Source organism: Protopterus annectens, chromosome 4.part0, assembly GCF_019279795.1.
Source record: "Protopterus annectens isolate FY-2018-M chromosome 4.part0, PAN1.0, whole genome shotgun sequence".
In the NCBI taxonomy this organism is placed as follows: domain Eukaryota; kingdom Metazoa; phylum Chordata; order Ceratodontiformes; family Protopteridae; genus Protopterus; species Protopterus annectens.
The window spans coordinates 82,599,369-82,616,977 of record NC_056733.1 but is presented as its reverse complement, the minus strand read 5'-3'; the positions used below and the strand labels follow the sequence as shown (position 1 = coordinate 82,616,977).

The 17,609-nt window shown below is 42.1% G+C and overlaps 1 protein-coding gene across 1 annotated transcript in view; it reads right to left on the bottom strand.

Moving 5' to 3' along the window:
• The window catches only part of LOC122800215 (UDP-GlcNAc:betaGal beta-1,3-N-acetylglucosaminyltransferase-like protein 1), a gene marked incomplete in the record, with an annotated part of 1,890,971 nt that extends 1,873,920 nt beyond the window's left edge, over positions 1-17,051 (bottom strand). The window contains 1 exon segment of the mRNA XM_044069711.1: positions 16,774-17,051. Coding sequence (XP_043925646.1) covers positions 16,774-16,950 — 177 coding nt within the window.
• Positions 17,052-17,609: the final 558 nt, after the last annotated feature.

Genomic DNA, 17,609 nt, shown 5'->3' with positions numbered 1-17,609 from the left:
TCAGGGTCAGTTAAACTTTCCACACTGAAATCAGCTTTCTGAAGCAGGACAAAACTCCAGCTGTAACCTACACAACTGGTATCAGCTACCATGGTGCAGAGAAGCCAACAAGGACTAGGGGTGGGAAGTCAGCACTGGCTTAACCCATCCTGGGGGGAGATTAACAACTAAGAGTTAAAGGTGCATGGCATATAGCAAATGGGCAGGGATGCATGCTTGACTATACCAGACTACATCTGCACGGAAGCTATCATGGAACATGTCTGGGGAAAAAAAAAAAAAAAAAAAAAAACACAATGGCCTTGTATCTGTAAGTACACACATCAAATGCCTGGGGGGGTTAAGGCCAGAAAAGGGCAGTCTCAAAAACTGTTAAATGGTCATGAAGAGAACAGATGCAGCAGTCTGCAAAGTAAGGTTCAACTGTGGGAGGAGTTTGGGTGTTGGCAGTATCATTTTAAGGGTAAGAAAGTCGGGTGAGACAAATTTAGAGGAAAATAAAACACACGTGAAGGCAATCAAGCTGGTTAAAAACTGAGGGAAACAACCCTCGCTTCCTCTATTAGAAAGCACATGGTCATGTGACCTCTCTATCTCTCCACACCGACAGTGTATGAGCACACATACGCTCATTCACTCTATCAGCCAACACCCCCCACTTGCTCTTACGCTGTATACAAATACATTTTAAGAACATATTTTTGGATCACTTTTCCTTCACATTCCAAATACATAATACATGAACTTTTCAGTCTTAGATTTTGTAGCAGGTTTAGTAAAGATCTGCAACCATGTCCGTTGTCAGGCAATATTTTGTTATAATCAAGTGCTGACCTAACAAAATGATTCTTAATGTCCACATGTTTACATCTGTCAGCTTACTGGATTCTTCGACAAATCGATTGCTCCTTGATTGTCCTCAAATATTGTTACTGGCACACACTTGCACTCTCCATCCATTCCACTCAACAGCTGCACAAGGTACAGACTCTCCTGTGTTGTCGCTGCCAATGCCATGTACTCTGCCTCACATGTAGATAAAGTGACCGTTTGTTGATTCTTTGATTTCCACGAAATAATAGGCCCGTCTCTAATGAGGCTAAACCAATAACCTGTTGTACTACATCTATAGTTTTGATCTGTTGCCCAGTCTGCATCACTGTATGCTATAAGCTGAAGTTACCCTTCACTTTTCTTCTAACACAGCTCTCTGTTCAATGTACCTTTTAAGTATCTTAACACGTTTGGCTAGTGTTAAGTGAGATTCACTCAGTTGTGACAAATTGTTTAAGTTTACTTACAGCCCAGCTAAGATCAGGTCTCACGCTTGTCATAACATATCAAACTATCCACCAGCTCACGATATTTTCTTGGATCTGTAGATTCATTGTCATATTCGTAGTTTTTTTTGTTCAGAAGGGGAACTTCTTACTTTACAATTAGACATGCCAAATAATTTTTGTGATGTACCTCTACTTCACCACTATTCTGGGTAAAAATCAATGCCTAGAAAATGTCTTAGCTTTCCCAGATCTTTCATTTTAAATTTGGCTTTGAGCATTTCCTTTACCTAGTTTACAGATTCATTGTCACTAGCTGCAATAATGAGAGTCGACCCATATAATTAGGACTGTTCTCAGCTTGTCTAGTGTATACAGTGGTTTGCAGGGTTTTGGATAAAACTATTTTCACAAAGATAGTCATGCAACATTTTGTTCCAGTTACGCCCGGACTGTTTCAATCCGTATAATGACTTACTCAGTTTACAAACCAATTTCATCATTTGATTTCTTTTCAAAACCTTCAGGTTGCTCTATGTACACCTCAGTCAATAGGATCATTTGATTTATTTTCAAAACCTTCAGGTACACCTCAGTCAATAAGAGCATGTAAATAAGCTATTTGCACATCCATCTGGTGCAATTCTAAATCGTACTGAGCTGCCATCTGCATTAGACTTTGTACAGATGTCATACTTGCAGTTAGTGCAAATGTTTCATTGCAATCTATACCAGCGACTTGTAGCCTTTAGCCACATATCTAGCTTTGTAAGTCTCAGCATTATCTGCATGGTCTTTTATAGTGAAAACCCACCTACCCCCCACTGCGTTTTTATCTTCCAGCAGTATGGTGAGTGTAAACGTGTTATTTTCCTTTAAAGACTTAAGTTCCTCCTTCATAGCTTTGACCCACTTTTCTGAGTTAGATGAAGTTATGGCTTCTTCAAAGCTCTGTGGTGTGTTGCACATTAGTCTGTAACAATAGTTCAACATTAACTGTCACAAGTCATTTTTAACTTTACACTCAATCCTTCAAATATGCATGTGGTTCTCTCTTTTAGAGTAGTGTGCATCTGCCTTTCCTCTTCTTGCCTTATTTTTTGTCTCTCCATTTATTAAAGATTCAGTGTGATTCACTTGTATTTCTTGTGATTCGACTGTCAGCTTTTGATTCTGACTTAACATGCACACTTCTGGTATTCAAATCTTTATCTGTCACTTCTGGGTCTGTCTGAATCTGGCATTCAGCTACATTCTTAGTAATGAACTTTACTAACCTGTGTTAAAGGACCCTTCCGGCGTCAGGATAATAGACCAAATATGATGGGCTGTTTTTATCATATCTGACAAAAATCCCCTTATCACATCTTGGGTCTAACTTCTTTTATCTTGTCTGTATGCATAACACACAGATTCAAATTCTCTCATCCTTGAAAGATCAGGTTTCTTTCCTGTTAGTATGAAGAATGGGGTCTGCCCCACACGCCTGTTATAACATCTGCTGCTGCGAATAAAGGCAGCAGTCATTACTGCATATGCCCACAACTCTTTAGGTAAGTCACACTATCAACATACACTTTGCCATTTCAAAGTGTTCTCCAGTTTCTCTGCTGTCCCATTTTGATGTGGTGAGTAAGGTGCGAATGTTTCGTGTCTTATAACACTTTTTACTCAATAGTGACTGAAAGTCTTTCGACATGAACGCAGTACCATTATCTGATCTGACACTTTACTTGGGCTGAATCTGCAATAAACTATTCAGTCGCCTTGACTATCACTCTTGGCTTTCAGAAAGTAAACAAATTACACCCTCATTGTCATCAGTAAATGCTAAAGTGTACTTAAAGCCATCTTTTGCTACTGGCTCAATTGGGCCTGCTAAATCAGTATGGACTAGTTCAAACACAACTTTTGCTCTTGCATCTGGTTTTCTGTTTCTGCCTTGGAAATATTTCCCTTGCATACAGGTTTCACAATCTAGGTTAAGTCTCTCAACTTTACCTTTAATTTTCATTCCTTTTACCAATTTTGACATCTTCAAAATTAGTGACCAAGCATTTTATGCCATGCTTGAATGTCATAACAGCTCTGAGATGCATCATAATGTATCTCACTGTTGTTTTCGTCATCATGTGTGTCTAAATAATAGAGTCTCACACACTGTCAAACCTGGTGCCGTTTTTATAGGAGAGTTGGTCCCGGCCTTGTTTAAAGTTGATCAAGGACCCTTTGGACGTTGCTGCCTTAACAGAAAAATGCTTTGCGGATAGGTCAGGATATACAGCGGCCGAGTCATCATCACCTTTACTTTGTTTAAAGTTGATCAAGGCCCCTTTGGACGTTGCTGCCTTAACAGAAAAATGCTTTGCGGATAGGTCAGGATATACAGCGGCCGAGTCATCATCACCTTTACTTTGCGCCCTTCTGTATTTAGCAGCCATACATCTGCATTACCTCTGTGAGGCCCCACAGGTTCTCGTCCAGTCATTTAATTCCACAATGTGTTCCTCCAGTTGGAAAGTTGCATCAAAGTATTTAAACTTTCAGGTTGTTAATTATGTGTGACGTGGCACCAGTGTCCACCATTAATCCCTTTTGCTTTAATTCACAAATTAGATGCTCATTTATTCTGAAGGCAAATGTGTGATCATCCACCTCAGTTGCTTGTTTCACATTATCTTTCTTCTTTAGTTTACAGTTACTGTCCCTGTGGCTAGAGTTTTAACACAAACTACACCACTGTCTCTGGCCTTTATATTCCCTCCAGCATTCTTGTGCCTTGTGTCCCTTTTTGGCCACAACTACAGCATATAATCTCGGCTTTTACTCTTTCACCAAGGCCACTTGCTTTCATCACATCATCATTACCTACATTGGCATTAAATTTCAGTATGTTCATAGCTTCTCAACCTTGTTTTGAACTCACCAAAGCTCAACCTTGCGTGATGTGGATTGCAAATGGTTTAAAAGTTTCAGGAAACCCTTTCGGAATCATTGCAATTAGTAATCCATCACGGAGCTTCTCCCCAGCATTTCTAAGTGCCATAATGGCAGTTTCAGCCCTAATATAGTCTGACACTTTCACTGGTGGCCTTCTGGGGGCTTGTTAATTTGGTATATAGGCTAATTACCCGTGACTTCCCTTTTCCAGCATAATGGTCTCAGGATCTGAAGCGCTTCTCTACAGTCATCTCCAACTTCTCTCATAACGAGGGACAGACTTGTCATCTAAGAACTGTATTAGTTCTGCATATGCCTCATTCTCAATGTCACCTTCCTCCTCATTCTCGTCATCCTCTGCATCCTGCTGCACATTTTGCAAAATGGTGTCTTTCAGCCCTAGCAAGTGCAGGTGTCCCAGAAACTTTGTCTCCCACAACTCTTAATTCTTTTCATCTCCGTCGAAACAGTCTATGCCATCAGTTTCCTACTTCCCTCCTGGGCCCATAACCTGTTGGCGGTATCATCTTAAGGTAAGAAAGTTGGGTTAGACATACATTTACAGAGGAAAATAAACACACATGAAGGCAATCAATCTGGTTCAAAATGGAAGAGGGGAACAACCCACACTTCCTCCTTTATTATAAAACACATGGTCATGTGACCTCTCCACACCAAGAGCACACATTACGATCATTCACTCATTAATCAGCCAACATTGGGGAAGCAAGGTTAGATTAACTTCATACAAACTCAAAAGTATTTCTGGCAAACCATATGGCAACTCATGCATTTGCAGCCTGACTTCATGGAATAGACAGAGCTTTGACTACAACCAAGCTGATCAGGCTTCTGTTAGACTCAGCACTGGAGGAGTGAAGAGGTATGGCGCACTTACATCTTCCAGAGGGGAGGTATGCACACTTTGGAGGGGCACAAAATGCAGTGAGATTTCTCTGGGGCAGACTGGGCAAACTGCTAAGTGCATTGTGACAAGGGAAGGGCTGCTTGGAAAACTCCCATTTGCAGAAGTGAAGGAACGTCCTCCATAGTTAACCCATTGTACTCCCCCCTCCCAGTCCCTGTCCATGGCACTCTTGCCAGTTGCATGCAGAAGTAGGACTCAACAGTAAAAATGTCAAACTACTCTGATGGCTAAATAATCCCTCCCAGTCAACCCTTACCCAGATAGGAAACAAATGGACCGATTGACAGGAAGGGGGAGATTCTAGGCAGAATGTTGGTGTGAAAGGCATTAAAAAAAAAACTCCTGGATACTGTATAGGCTATCCTTTGCAATGGTTTAGGAATGATAAAGACTGGGAGTAATAAACAGATTCAAAGTATGCTTTACGCAGCTTCTGAATGCAGTGGATGTGCCCTCTTGAGGCAGTGCCAGAAGTAACTTGAGACATAGGACTTGTCCAAGGTTGTGTACTGCATCAGTGATTTTCACATAGCCTTACAAGGAACAGCAAAGGTATGGATATCTAGTCTGGGGATGGGAGGGAGGGATTTACATCTCTGTACCTGATGTTGCATTCTTTGGCATCACAAGTGAGTGATTTCTGACATAGTGGAGCAGTTTGCTGATGAATGAAGTCAAGTGGAAAGGATGACAATCAGCACCTTTAATGCAGAGATTTATAGCTCTCTCCCAGTGAGATGACCATTTCTACACATGGTGGGGGGGGGGGGGGAGATGAATCAGCACCTCTAAAACATAGGCTGGGTCTTTCTCCCGGAAAAGAACAGACATCTTTCTGCACTTGGCAGGAGAGTGACCGATACCACAAGTGGGGGATTTTAAGAATCAGAGTTTTATTAAAGTGAAAGCAGAAGGGGCAGAGACTGTTCCATAGATGGGTGCAATTTCAACAGTCCAAGTGTTGCACCAAAATGTGGATGTAGTGAAGTACAATTGGAGTCATAGGATGAAGTTCTCGGTTTACCAAACAATCTTATATCTCCATCTTTATCTAGAAAGAATTAGGAGTTTTAGATAATGACAGAAATTGTTTGCACATATGAGGTTCCTTTTCACAGTTGCAAAACTCACTGTCAATGATACAGTGAGAGCATGTGTAACTTGGTAGGACCACAGGCTATAACCAGTGCTCCTCTTGGATGAGGAGACCCATTAAAAGGTGGTCTGGGAAGCCAAGAAGGATGAGTCAGCACAGACTGCCTCTGGGGAAAAAAAAATTAAGCTTGTTTCCTGCAAGTGGTCTAGATTGTTTGTAGGCTTCTGAGCCCCCAAGCCCTTCTGTGTTGGAGGGAAGCCTTCTAGTTTAATTCTGTTCCTTAGAACTAGCCAGTTTTCTAGTTTCAGCACTCTGTCTCTTTGAACTCAGCACTCATAAGCACTAAAGCTGCAAATTACTACAGCACTCAACTTTCCTCACTTGTCTGGAGGAAAGCAGTTTTTAGTACTTAATAAAGCACCTATCCAGGCATGTCCAAGGGTCAGCTCCCTGTGATTTCTCCTGTCTACCTGAAGAATCTGGGCATCTTGGGGCAATGCAGCAATTGCCTCATATACACAAACAACCCTCTCCTACCATCCAACACTACAATCTGTGAGAGATGCACTTATATATAGCCAAACTGGAAGAAAAGCTCTCTTCACCAAAGACTGGACTAGACAGTCAAGAGGAGAAGGTAAACACTTGCACCACACCACACATCACATAGTCCCTCGAAACCTACACACAAACAAAAACACACACCTGCATTCGCAGATGCTCAAAAACCTGCCCAAGCATCAGGGACCTCCAAAGCAGAAATGCAAGCAAACTCCACCCTCCAACACAACCCAAATGACACATAGCCCACAAACTCAGTGTGCCACTCAACCACAGCCCATAAGGCATAACAACGTACCAAACACTAGTCATAGGTGACTCTATAGTCAGGCACACTGATGTTCCACTCACCAGGCTAAACAAGGAGAAAGTTACTGGTCAGCTGCCTGTCAGGTGCCAGGATCCACCACAAAGCATGCATTCAGGTCACTCCACAACAAGTACAAATATGACACTATCATTGTCCATGTTGGTGTGAATGACCCGACGTACCTCCCTAGACTACATGAAGAGACATGGAGCTCTCAGATCTTTTAACCCAGGCAGGTATGACCCTAGCCCCGAGTAGCATCCTGCCATCATCCAGAATGATGGCACAGTAAAAGGACAAAATGATTGACTTCAACAATTGGCTAAGCTTCTGGTGTCATTCTAAGGGGATCCAGTATTCTGCCTTGGATGACATGATCGACAGACCACAATGCTTTGCCAGAGATGACCTGCACCTGTCACCCTTGGGATTCCGGATACTGGCAAAGGCTCTTGCCTAAAAAAGGCACTACAGTGGTGGCAAGCTTCAAATGACAAATTCACCACCGTAACAGGTACAAGCAAGCAAAATCTGAGGGCAATGCTAGAAGTCAACCTCAAAATGCACTCACTCGAGGCACTCCTTAAAATGGAGAACATAGAAATCTGTGCAGTGACAGAGACCTGGTTCAAAGCTCCAGAGAGCACCCCTGCGTTACCAGGCTATAATTCATACCACACCTTTCAGCCACCTAACCTGGAAAGAAGCACTAAAGGTGGAAGCATGTCCATATTCATTAAGGATATCCACACCTCCAGGCTAGCTGCACAACATAATGCATCCGAGATTATCCAAGTGCAACTAATTCTGGGCAAGACTGCAATCCAAACTGTAGCTTGCTAGACCCCCCACCATGCCCCAGGATTCCCACTCCTCATTTCTTGATACACTGGAAAGTATTGGGGTACAACCCAACACCCTAATAATGGGAGATTTCAACTACCCCATTAACTGGGAAAACTACTCGTGTACAAACACTTTTGTTCAACGTTTTCTGAAATTCATAAATTCCAACGCCTTGGATCAACTTATCTACACCCCCACCAGGGGTAGCAATATCCTAGACCTGGTCATTACCAACATGGGAAACTGGTGTTCCACACCAGAGGTAAATTCCTCTTGGTCAGATCCGACCACAAGCTAATCATCCTAGACATCCACATCCCCTCCCCCCAATTAGGGAAACCGTAAAAACTACTCCAAAGCCAACTTCACACTTAAGACAGAAGTGGCAAGCTTCAAGCCACCCATGCAGATGGACAATAGAGGTAAGACTGCTGAATCCTACACAAATGCACTTTATAAGCACATATAAAAGTGCATGGATCATGCTATCCCCAATCTGGTGGTCATCTGCCATACAACAGGAGAAAGAAACTGTTGCAAAAAAAAAAAAAAAAAAAAAAAATGACTGGAGGAACTCCCTGGTCAACCTCAGTAAGAAGCCGAGATCCCTCAAAATCCTCCAAAGCTAGTTACGAAAACAAAATTGCCACTGCCTCTAAAGACTACCACAAAGCATTCTATAGCCATGTTAAGAATCTCAATGGCAACACTCCGATCTGCTGCGAGTTAGAGCACAAATGGCACTAAATATACAGAACCAACTGATATTGTCAACATCCTGGCAGATAGGTTCAGTGCTAACTTTACCCCCCCCCCTCACCCCCTAGAGGTTCAGTGCTAGCTTTACCCCTCCTCTCACCCCCTAGAGGGCCCATCTCTATACCCGAAGAATTCAAAGTTCCTGTAATCACAGCTGCACAGGTAAAAAATAAATAAACAAATAAACAACTCTCCAAAGCCAAGAACACAGCATCCATGGGACCTGACAATATCCCAAACTGCGTTCTACACGAACTACAGAATGAACTGGCACTCTACCTACGTACCATGCTCAATCATAGCCTCACCACAGGCCCACTGAATGGTGCACCGCGGTTGTCCCACTCCACAAAGGGTGAGCCACGACAGACTCCAGGAACTACCGCCCCATTATCCTGACAAGCCTGGTCTTGCAAGGCCATGAAACTCGAAGACATTGGTAATCTCCAAACTCTGAACCCTACCTACCCAGTTTGGGTTTGTAAAAGGCAGATCATGTCTCCTAAACCTGACTGACTTCTTTGAAGCAGTCACCAAAGCCACAGAGGAGGGTAAGGTGGTTCACACAGCTTATCTAGATTGCGCCAAGGATTAACACCATCCCCCACTCTGGAATTATAGATAAGCTCACTAAACTAGGTATAAATCCGTGTGTCACAAGATGGGTTGCCAACTGGCTCACGGACAAAACCCACTGTGAAAGTAGCAGACTCCAAATCAGACTTCAGACCAGTAACAAGTGGAGTACCACAGGGTTAAGTCCTGGGTCCTCTCCCGTTTGGCATCTACTTCTCTGAAGTACAGGCTAACAAAGTTTGCAGATGACTGCAAACTAGGAGCCATAATTGAAACTCCTAACTATGAGGACATACTACAAAAGGGCCTCACAGACAGATGCCTGGTGTCAAAGCCATGGCCTGAAGCTCAATGCCAAAAAGTGTAGTCATCCCCTTTGGCAAAAACTCTGCACCCATGAACTACCACATAAGTGGTGGTCTACTTAATGCCGAAAGTGAGGAGACCTTGGGACACAGGTGGACAGTAATCTCTTTGATAATCACATCGCCACAGTGGTCAGGAAATCCTTCTACATGACTCACCTCATCACAAAAGGTTTCTCATAGAAAAAAAAAAAAAAAAAAGAAGAGGTCATTCCCCTCTACTCATCACTCATTAGACCCATTATAGAGTACAAAGCCCCTTTCGGTATGTACCTCACAAGACATCTATAACTGGAAAGGCCACAGAAATACCTCACAAAGAGGATTACTGGCCTCAAACAGATGCCCTACACAGACCGTCTCAAAAAAACTCAGCTTTACTCCATCGCATATCGCCTACTCAGAGGCGATCTCTGCCCAACATACAAAGCTATGTCAAACCCAGAGCTGTTGGACATGCTCCACTTAAAGAAATCCCAATCCCTCCGAGCTAGGACCTAAACCTTGTCACCACAATAAACAGAACATGCTGGAGGGATAGATTCCTGTCAGAGAGACTTTCCATACTCTGGAACAGACTACCCACCTATGTCAGAGCTCTTCATTAGCACTCTTCAAGAAAAATCTTTATGATTGGATGAGAAATAAGAAATTCACCCCAGGGATCACTTCTGTGGCTCTGCTCGACAGGGGCACAGGAAAATAATTTTCTTGGGTGGCGAAAACCAGGGTACTTTTTTGGCTAGGCTTATATAGGCCCTAGGGCTAATAGCCTAGTACCTACCTATGAAAGATGGGTACCATATACAGCACACTGGGAAGAGCCCACAAGACATTATGGAGAGATTATGTCTAGTCAGCCAACCTTGGATTGGTAAGAGATCCAGCAGAATAAGCTCAGGACTGTTGTGGTTATGCAAGTCTGGGACTTCCCTGTTCAGCTGACTACCTCTGCATCCCCTCACCAGAGCAAACAGATTAAAAAAAAATGGAGGGAAGCCTTGACAAGAAACACATGCAACAGCAGCAACATCAGGTTGATTTTTGGAGTTGTAATATGCATTCGGCCAAGAAAGACATTCAATTGCTTCATTCCTAAAGATTCCAGCAAAAGGGAGAAAAACTAAACTTTTTCCCATCACAAGAATCTATTGCTGGATTTAAAAAAAAAAAAAAAAAAAAAAAAAAAAGCATCCTCATCTCATATGCAGGAGGGAGGGCAGGTTTAAGGGTTACATCATACAACAGGGGGTCGGTATAATGGTCAAGGTGTTTACTTAAGCAATGTGAACATCTGCCTGGCCAGGAGATGTAAAACACAATGATCTACTCCTTAAATAAGAAATTCTCCAAAATGAAGTTCTGTGGTATAAAAACACGAAGATAGCTGACAAGTTTGGGGGTGGGATACAAGCATGAGCACATAAAGCTCTAGTGCGTCACAGCACGGACAGTTAAAAATTAGTAGGTGAAAGTGTTGATCAAAACGAGTCAGCAGCAGATTGCCAAAACACAATATTTATATGCACAACTGAAAGCATCATCCTCCCTAACCCAATCCCCCAAGAGGGAGACCATCATACCCAGACATGGTATGAAATGCAGTCAAAACCAGCATTTTGGAGTCAAGTGGCAATATGGCTGTACAAAGCTACAGTATCTACAGGATAGACCAACAGGAGCTAACCTACAAAACCTGAACTATACTAGACGGTAACAACTCAGTATGGCCAAGTGCAAAGGTTTTACCAAGGTTTACCTAATGAAAGGATGAATGTTTAAATGACAAGTCTACCAAATGTTACCTACAAGCCTATTAACACTACAAAATCACAATAACTGCAAAAATATTATACCATAAACAAATGGCACATACCTTAAAAAGCTTGAATTACAGTAATAAACTATTTATACTGCTTAGAATGACTATTTCACACACAAATATCTTAGGTTTTTAATTAAGAAGCTCTGTTTTAAGGCTACAGATGGGACTGCTCGTGTCTTCCTATCAGTTTTATATAAACATATCAAATATTTTATCATCAACCAGAGGAGCAGCTGTGGATAGAGCTGAAGGATTTTATCTGGGAGTGGATGATGGCAAGAGTCAAGCAGGACATGCTGATTTTTTTAGAACAAAGTGGTTTGGGATTACCCGATTTGAAGGGGTACTTAAGAGCTACACAGTTAAGTCTCCTATACATAGCACAAGCAGAAAGCCATAATTCATAGAGTAGAGTAAAGTGATGATGACGAAACAGGGGAAAGCTCAAGAAACAAGGAGAAATTGCAATTTTGGATGAAAATCCTTAAGTAGAATAACAGTTACCATATACAATATTATATTCATAAAGCAGCAGAAAGTATTCTAAGATCCAAGCCAACATGGAAATGGAGAAAAGAGATTCTGCCAATAGGGATGACTGCAATTACAGAATAGGCAAGAGGGGGTGGAATTTACTGGAGGAAACTGGCAAAAGAACCAAGGTATTGGAAGCAAATTATAAAGGGAAAGATAACAGAATGGGAAGAGGCTAAGAATTTATTTGGACTGCAGGCTAGAGATTGCCTTCCCTATCAAGGACTGATTTCAGAGTATAGGCAAAAATAAATAGGAGGAATCCTAAGCAAGAGACCAACACTGTTAGACTTTTTAGTAGAATCTATAAGAGAAGCTGCTGTTAAAATTGGATAATTAGTATACAAATATTGCATGATAACTTATCAATAAGTGGAGGTTAGAAAGAATTGGAAGAGATTACATAAACAGTTCAAAAAAACAGGAGGATATATGTAGGATTCCCAAATATGCAAAGTCTAGAAAATTAAGGATCTTTGCTTGGCAGTGTTCACATAGGTATTTTTATACCCCAAGTAGACTCCACAAAGAATTTTTCCTCAGGTAGATAGCAAATGTTGGAGGTGCAATGGGGAAGAAAGAGGTAATTAGGAACATATTTTTGGGAGTGTAATGACTTGCCAGACCACTCATCAGAAATACTGGATGAGCAAATTGGTATAACTAAGGAAACTATTTTTTTCTTAGGGTATGATACAGAATCAAAATTGCTTAGGCATAGTAAGACATTGCCAAGTTTTAATATGGTGGCTGCCCAAAAAAACAGTTACTAGAAAATGGAAACCAAGGTCTAAATCAACCATACTAGAAGTAGTAAACATAGTAATAAAGATAAAAGAACTGGAAGTGGATCTATAGAAAAGGGTAGGAGCAAATTTCATAAAAAGTGGGAATTCTAGAAAAATACATACAGAATAAAGTTTTGGAGAAGTTTAGTGGAAAGCAGGAATTAAATGAGCTATATAACAATGACTATACAAGTAAGGGATATATAATGTTTGTAACTGAAAATATGTTGATATGGTTTGTTTTCTTTTACATAAAAATGAATGATTGCCTACATCATAAGCGATAACACAATAAAGAGGTTTCTTGTTAAAAAAAAAAAAAAAAATCAGCTCCACGATCTCACACAACTTAAATTCAACACTGGAAGGGGCAAGAGAAAACAGCAATGCCACCTCCAAGGGCATAGATGGATAAGGCCCCAACTATGACAGAGGTGGCCCAGGTGCAAACTGCAACTGGCATAATGGCTTAGCCAGTTCACTTAGTTTTGGAGAGGGACAGTGGGGCTTATACTCGTGCTTGTTCCATGGTAAAATCCTTAGTGGAGATTAGCAATTAAAAGAACACAGGCTTTGAGGACAGAGAGGGCAGGTTTAAGGATTACATCATACATTAGGTGTTGGCATAACGATTAAGGTGTTTACTTCAGAAACACAAGTCACAGGGTTTGATTCTCACCTTTGGAAGGTAACTTGGCTAGGCTTAAAATGGCCCACAAGGGCAGCTAGCCTAGTACTTGCCTAGGAACCTATGAAAAGCCGTGAGTAGCATGCCTATTACATAGGACATGAACAGTGGGGTTAGGGATTTGGTAGACATGGATGCCTGAATGATTGCCCTGTGATAGTCTTTCCCTGCAAGAAAGAATGGACAGGTAGCATAACTTACCCTATGAGAATAAATAAGTATGTTAAACAAATAATGGTTGGCAGGCATCAGGGCCTAAACTGCAGAAAAACACCAACAATGGAGATACAGAAATGAACATTTTCTGCTGAATGAACTGTAAAAATTGTGAGAAGTCACTACATATTCAAAGCTAGAAGATGCCTTTCAATCAAGACTGAATGGAATGTAAAACCTGCCAATAATATAGTATGGAAAAACATGGACAAAGACACTTCATGTTATTGCAGAGGGATACAACTGAATGCCACACATTGTGCTCATCAAGCCTAAATGCATCTTCATGAAGGTGGACGGGTTTCCACCAAAGAACTCGTCGCAGGGGCCAGAGTTCAAACTCACACTATGGCCCACACTTATCAATGCAGACTGGGCTCGCACAAGTAGGACTCAAATGATCTGGTGCTCTCTCCAAAGCAAAAAACACAGCATCCATGGGACCAGATGGTGTCCCCGGCTGTGTGCTCCACGAACTCAATGAGGAATTAAACCAGCAGTTAGGACAGCTGTTTAATCATAGCCTCACCTCAGGATACGTACCCAAGGAGTGGCGCACGGCGACTGTGGTCCCACTTCACAAGGGCGGTGCCTCCACCGACCCTGGAAATTACCGTCCCATTAGCTTGACAAGCCTTATCTGCAAAGCCATGGAGAGGATCATAATGGAACTCATAAATAAAGACATAGGGAACTTGCAGACTTTGGATCCAACCCAGTTTGGCTTTGTCAAAGGCAGATCATGCCTTTTAAACTTGGTTGACTTTTTCGAGACAGTCACCAAGGCCATTGACGAGGGGAAAGGCAGTCCATACAGCCTACCTTGACCTGGCAAAGGCCTTCAACACAATACCCCACTCAGGTATCACCGAAAAACTCATCAGCTTGAATGTAAACCCATACATCACAAGATGGGTTGCAAACTGGCTAAGTGACAGAACCCACAGGGTCAGAGTTGCTGGAGCCATGTCAGACTTAAAGCCTGTCACAAGTGGTGTCCCACAGGGCTCAGTCCTGGGTCCACTCTTGTTCGGCATCTACTTTTCTGAAGTACAAGCAAATGCAGGAGGGTTATGGCTGACAAAGTTTGCAGATGACTGCAAACTGGGCCATAGTCGAAAACACATCTGACACAGATATCCTTCAGAAGGGCCTCACAGAAACGGATAACTGGTGCCAGAGCCATGGCCTAAAGTTAAATGCCAAGAAATGCATAGTCATACCCTTCGGGAAAAACAAGGTTACCCCTAGCTACCATATAGGTGGCAATCCACTGAGCACAGAAGTCATTAGGGATCTGGGGACCCAGGTTGACAGTAGCCTTCGCTTGACACTCATGTTGCTAAATTAGTTAGGAAAACCTTCTACATTGCCCACCTGATCATGAAGGGATTCACATCTAGATCAAGGGAGGTCATCGTCCCCCTGTACTCATCACTCATTAGACCTATGATTGAGTACAATGCCCCATTCGGAATGTATCTGACCCGACACCTGCAGCAGCTGGAAAGGCCCCAAAAGTTCCTCACCAAAAGGATAAAGGGTCTCAAAAATATGTCTTATGCTGCCCGACTGAAAGAACTCCAGCTCTATTCAGTCTCATACTGCTTGCTCAGAGGTGACCTGTGCCTGACATATAAGGCCATGTCAAACCCTGATTTGATGAATATGCTTCACCTCAAAAAATCTAGATCCCTCAGAACCACAAGGGCGGGAGACTTAAACCTTGACACGGTTATTAATAGAACGTGCTGGAGGGACAGATTCATCACCCAGAGACTCCCTATGCTGTGGAACAAAATGCCGGTACATGTGAGGCAGAGCACCTCGCTGGCCTTGTTCAAGAGGAATCTTGACCAATGGATGGGAGATCGCAGATATACCCCAGGGATTACTTCAGTGTCACTGCTTGACAGAGGCACAGCAAAATAATAGGCATAGTTTTATTCAAACTAAAGGGGTGGCGAAAGCCAAATAACTACTATGAACCTATGAAAGCCAGACTAAACACAGTCACAAAAGCATAGAGATCATTCGCATTACAGCCCTGCATGGGTTTGACTAGCACAGAAGTCAAAACTTCCTGAGTTGCATTTTGCAAATTCCAACACTGTACAAATTCAAGTACAGGATCTAGAATAGGGAGACAGCATAAAGGTAAATATTACCATTTTGAAAGTGCAACCAAGCAAGTGAAAGCTGTGTTGCCACAAACTACAGAAGAATATAATATCACTGCAGGCAGCTTATATTTTTACAACTGCACACTGTACATACCTCTCACCTGCATGTTCTGTACAACCAATGCATGCGCAATTAGCAACACCCAGACTTAGCAATGGAATGCTTGGTGACAGCCAACAGAAGCAATGACAGTAATGCAGGCTGCCAACACCATGTGTTCTATATGCCAAAATCAGGGCACAGCCATAATTTGCCAAGTACATGATGAAGAAACTCACACAGGGAAATGGGAAAGACAAGAAGCAGCATCTTTCCCAAACAAGACCTCATCAGCATCTTGTGTTGCAGAACCTGCCTATACCTGCTCTGCAGAGAGGGACACTACTATAGTACATTAGTCAGAAATGTTAATGCTGCAAGACATGCTTATCCCTCTCTTCTCTGGCATGGTCTACACTGACAGTCATTCAACTAGAGCTCCTACTCAATTAACAAAACTGTACACTCTGGGATTAAAAGATATTTCTGTCCAGCAACTGCTGTCCAAGAACGCACACCACCACCCTTAGCTGATAAACTATTGCAGTGTTGCTTTACTCTACAGAGCTCACCAAATACCAGTGCTATCAAGTCTCAACATGTAAATAAACTAACAATTCTGCTTATTTATCAATGAAAATGACCAAATGCTTATTGGGCATTGCAACACCAAACTTCAACAAGGCTTTTCAAACACAGTGTGAGCTATAAACACCAAGCTTTATACGGGACACAATTCCAACGCTTTTCAAACACAGAATCCGTTAAAAACACTAACTTTAACAACCTGTATGCCATTGCACAAAATGCAATTTACGATAACAGTTGCATAACATACCACATCAATCCTGTTCCTCTGTGTGTTACCAACTAAACTACTAGATATGTGCTTCTCTGGATGCTCTGGAGACGATGCCCACTTGCGTTTACCAGAACAGAACAGTTTAGTATACTCCAAAGGCAGGTCCAGCCGAGAAACAGCTCCCGATTCCTCTGGCAAAGGGCCATCTGTCATTATATAAGTATGCAAGTAACTATTTGAATGCAAAGACGTAATATTTGTAATCAGTCCCAAACCACGTGCATTTGTAAACTTCCTGATGCTAGACGACGGAAATCAACACAAGTTAGACTATCTTGGTTGGCTACTTATATGCACTGCCTCCTATGTAGAGATTAGCTGTTGGATAAAATGTCTGTCGTTCTTAACTTGCCATTCCTCCACACCAGCAGCACGCCTGAATTAAAGATTGGCTAGGTATGCAGATTTTAAATGAGAAATAGTACTGGAACAGGGTATTCCTTCGTTTATCGGTAAATCGCGGTAGAGTGTGAAGTTGTATGATGGACTCTGTAAAATCTGCAGATACACTAGTCATTTTTGTTTTAAGGTGTGGGTTACCATGCAGCCAGTTAAGATGCAGGGACATGTTTCTTGAAAATAAAAACATATACGAGGAAGAGTTGCTGCATTCCAGTCTATGAGTACAAAACCAAAGCGTAATCAGCACGTTTTCTTTTTTTTCAAAACAAATCAGCACGTTTTCTAACAACATCACGAATTACCACCAGAGTTTAGAAAGGTTTATTACAGTGTGTGTGGATAAGTCCGAATCATACTTCTCAACTGTCCCTGATTTTGACTCAAATTTTAGCTCTGTCCCTCTTAATCCC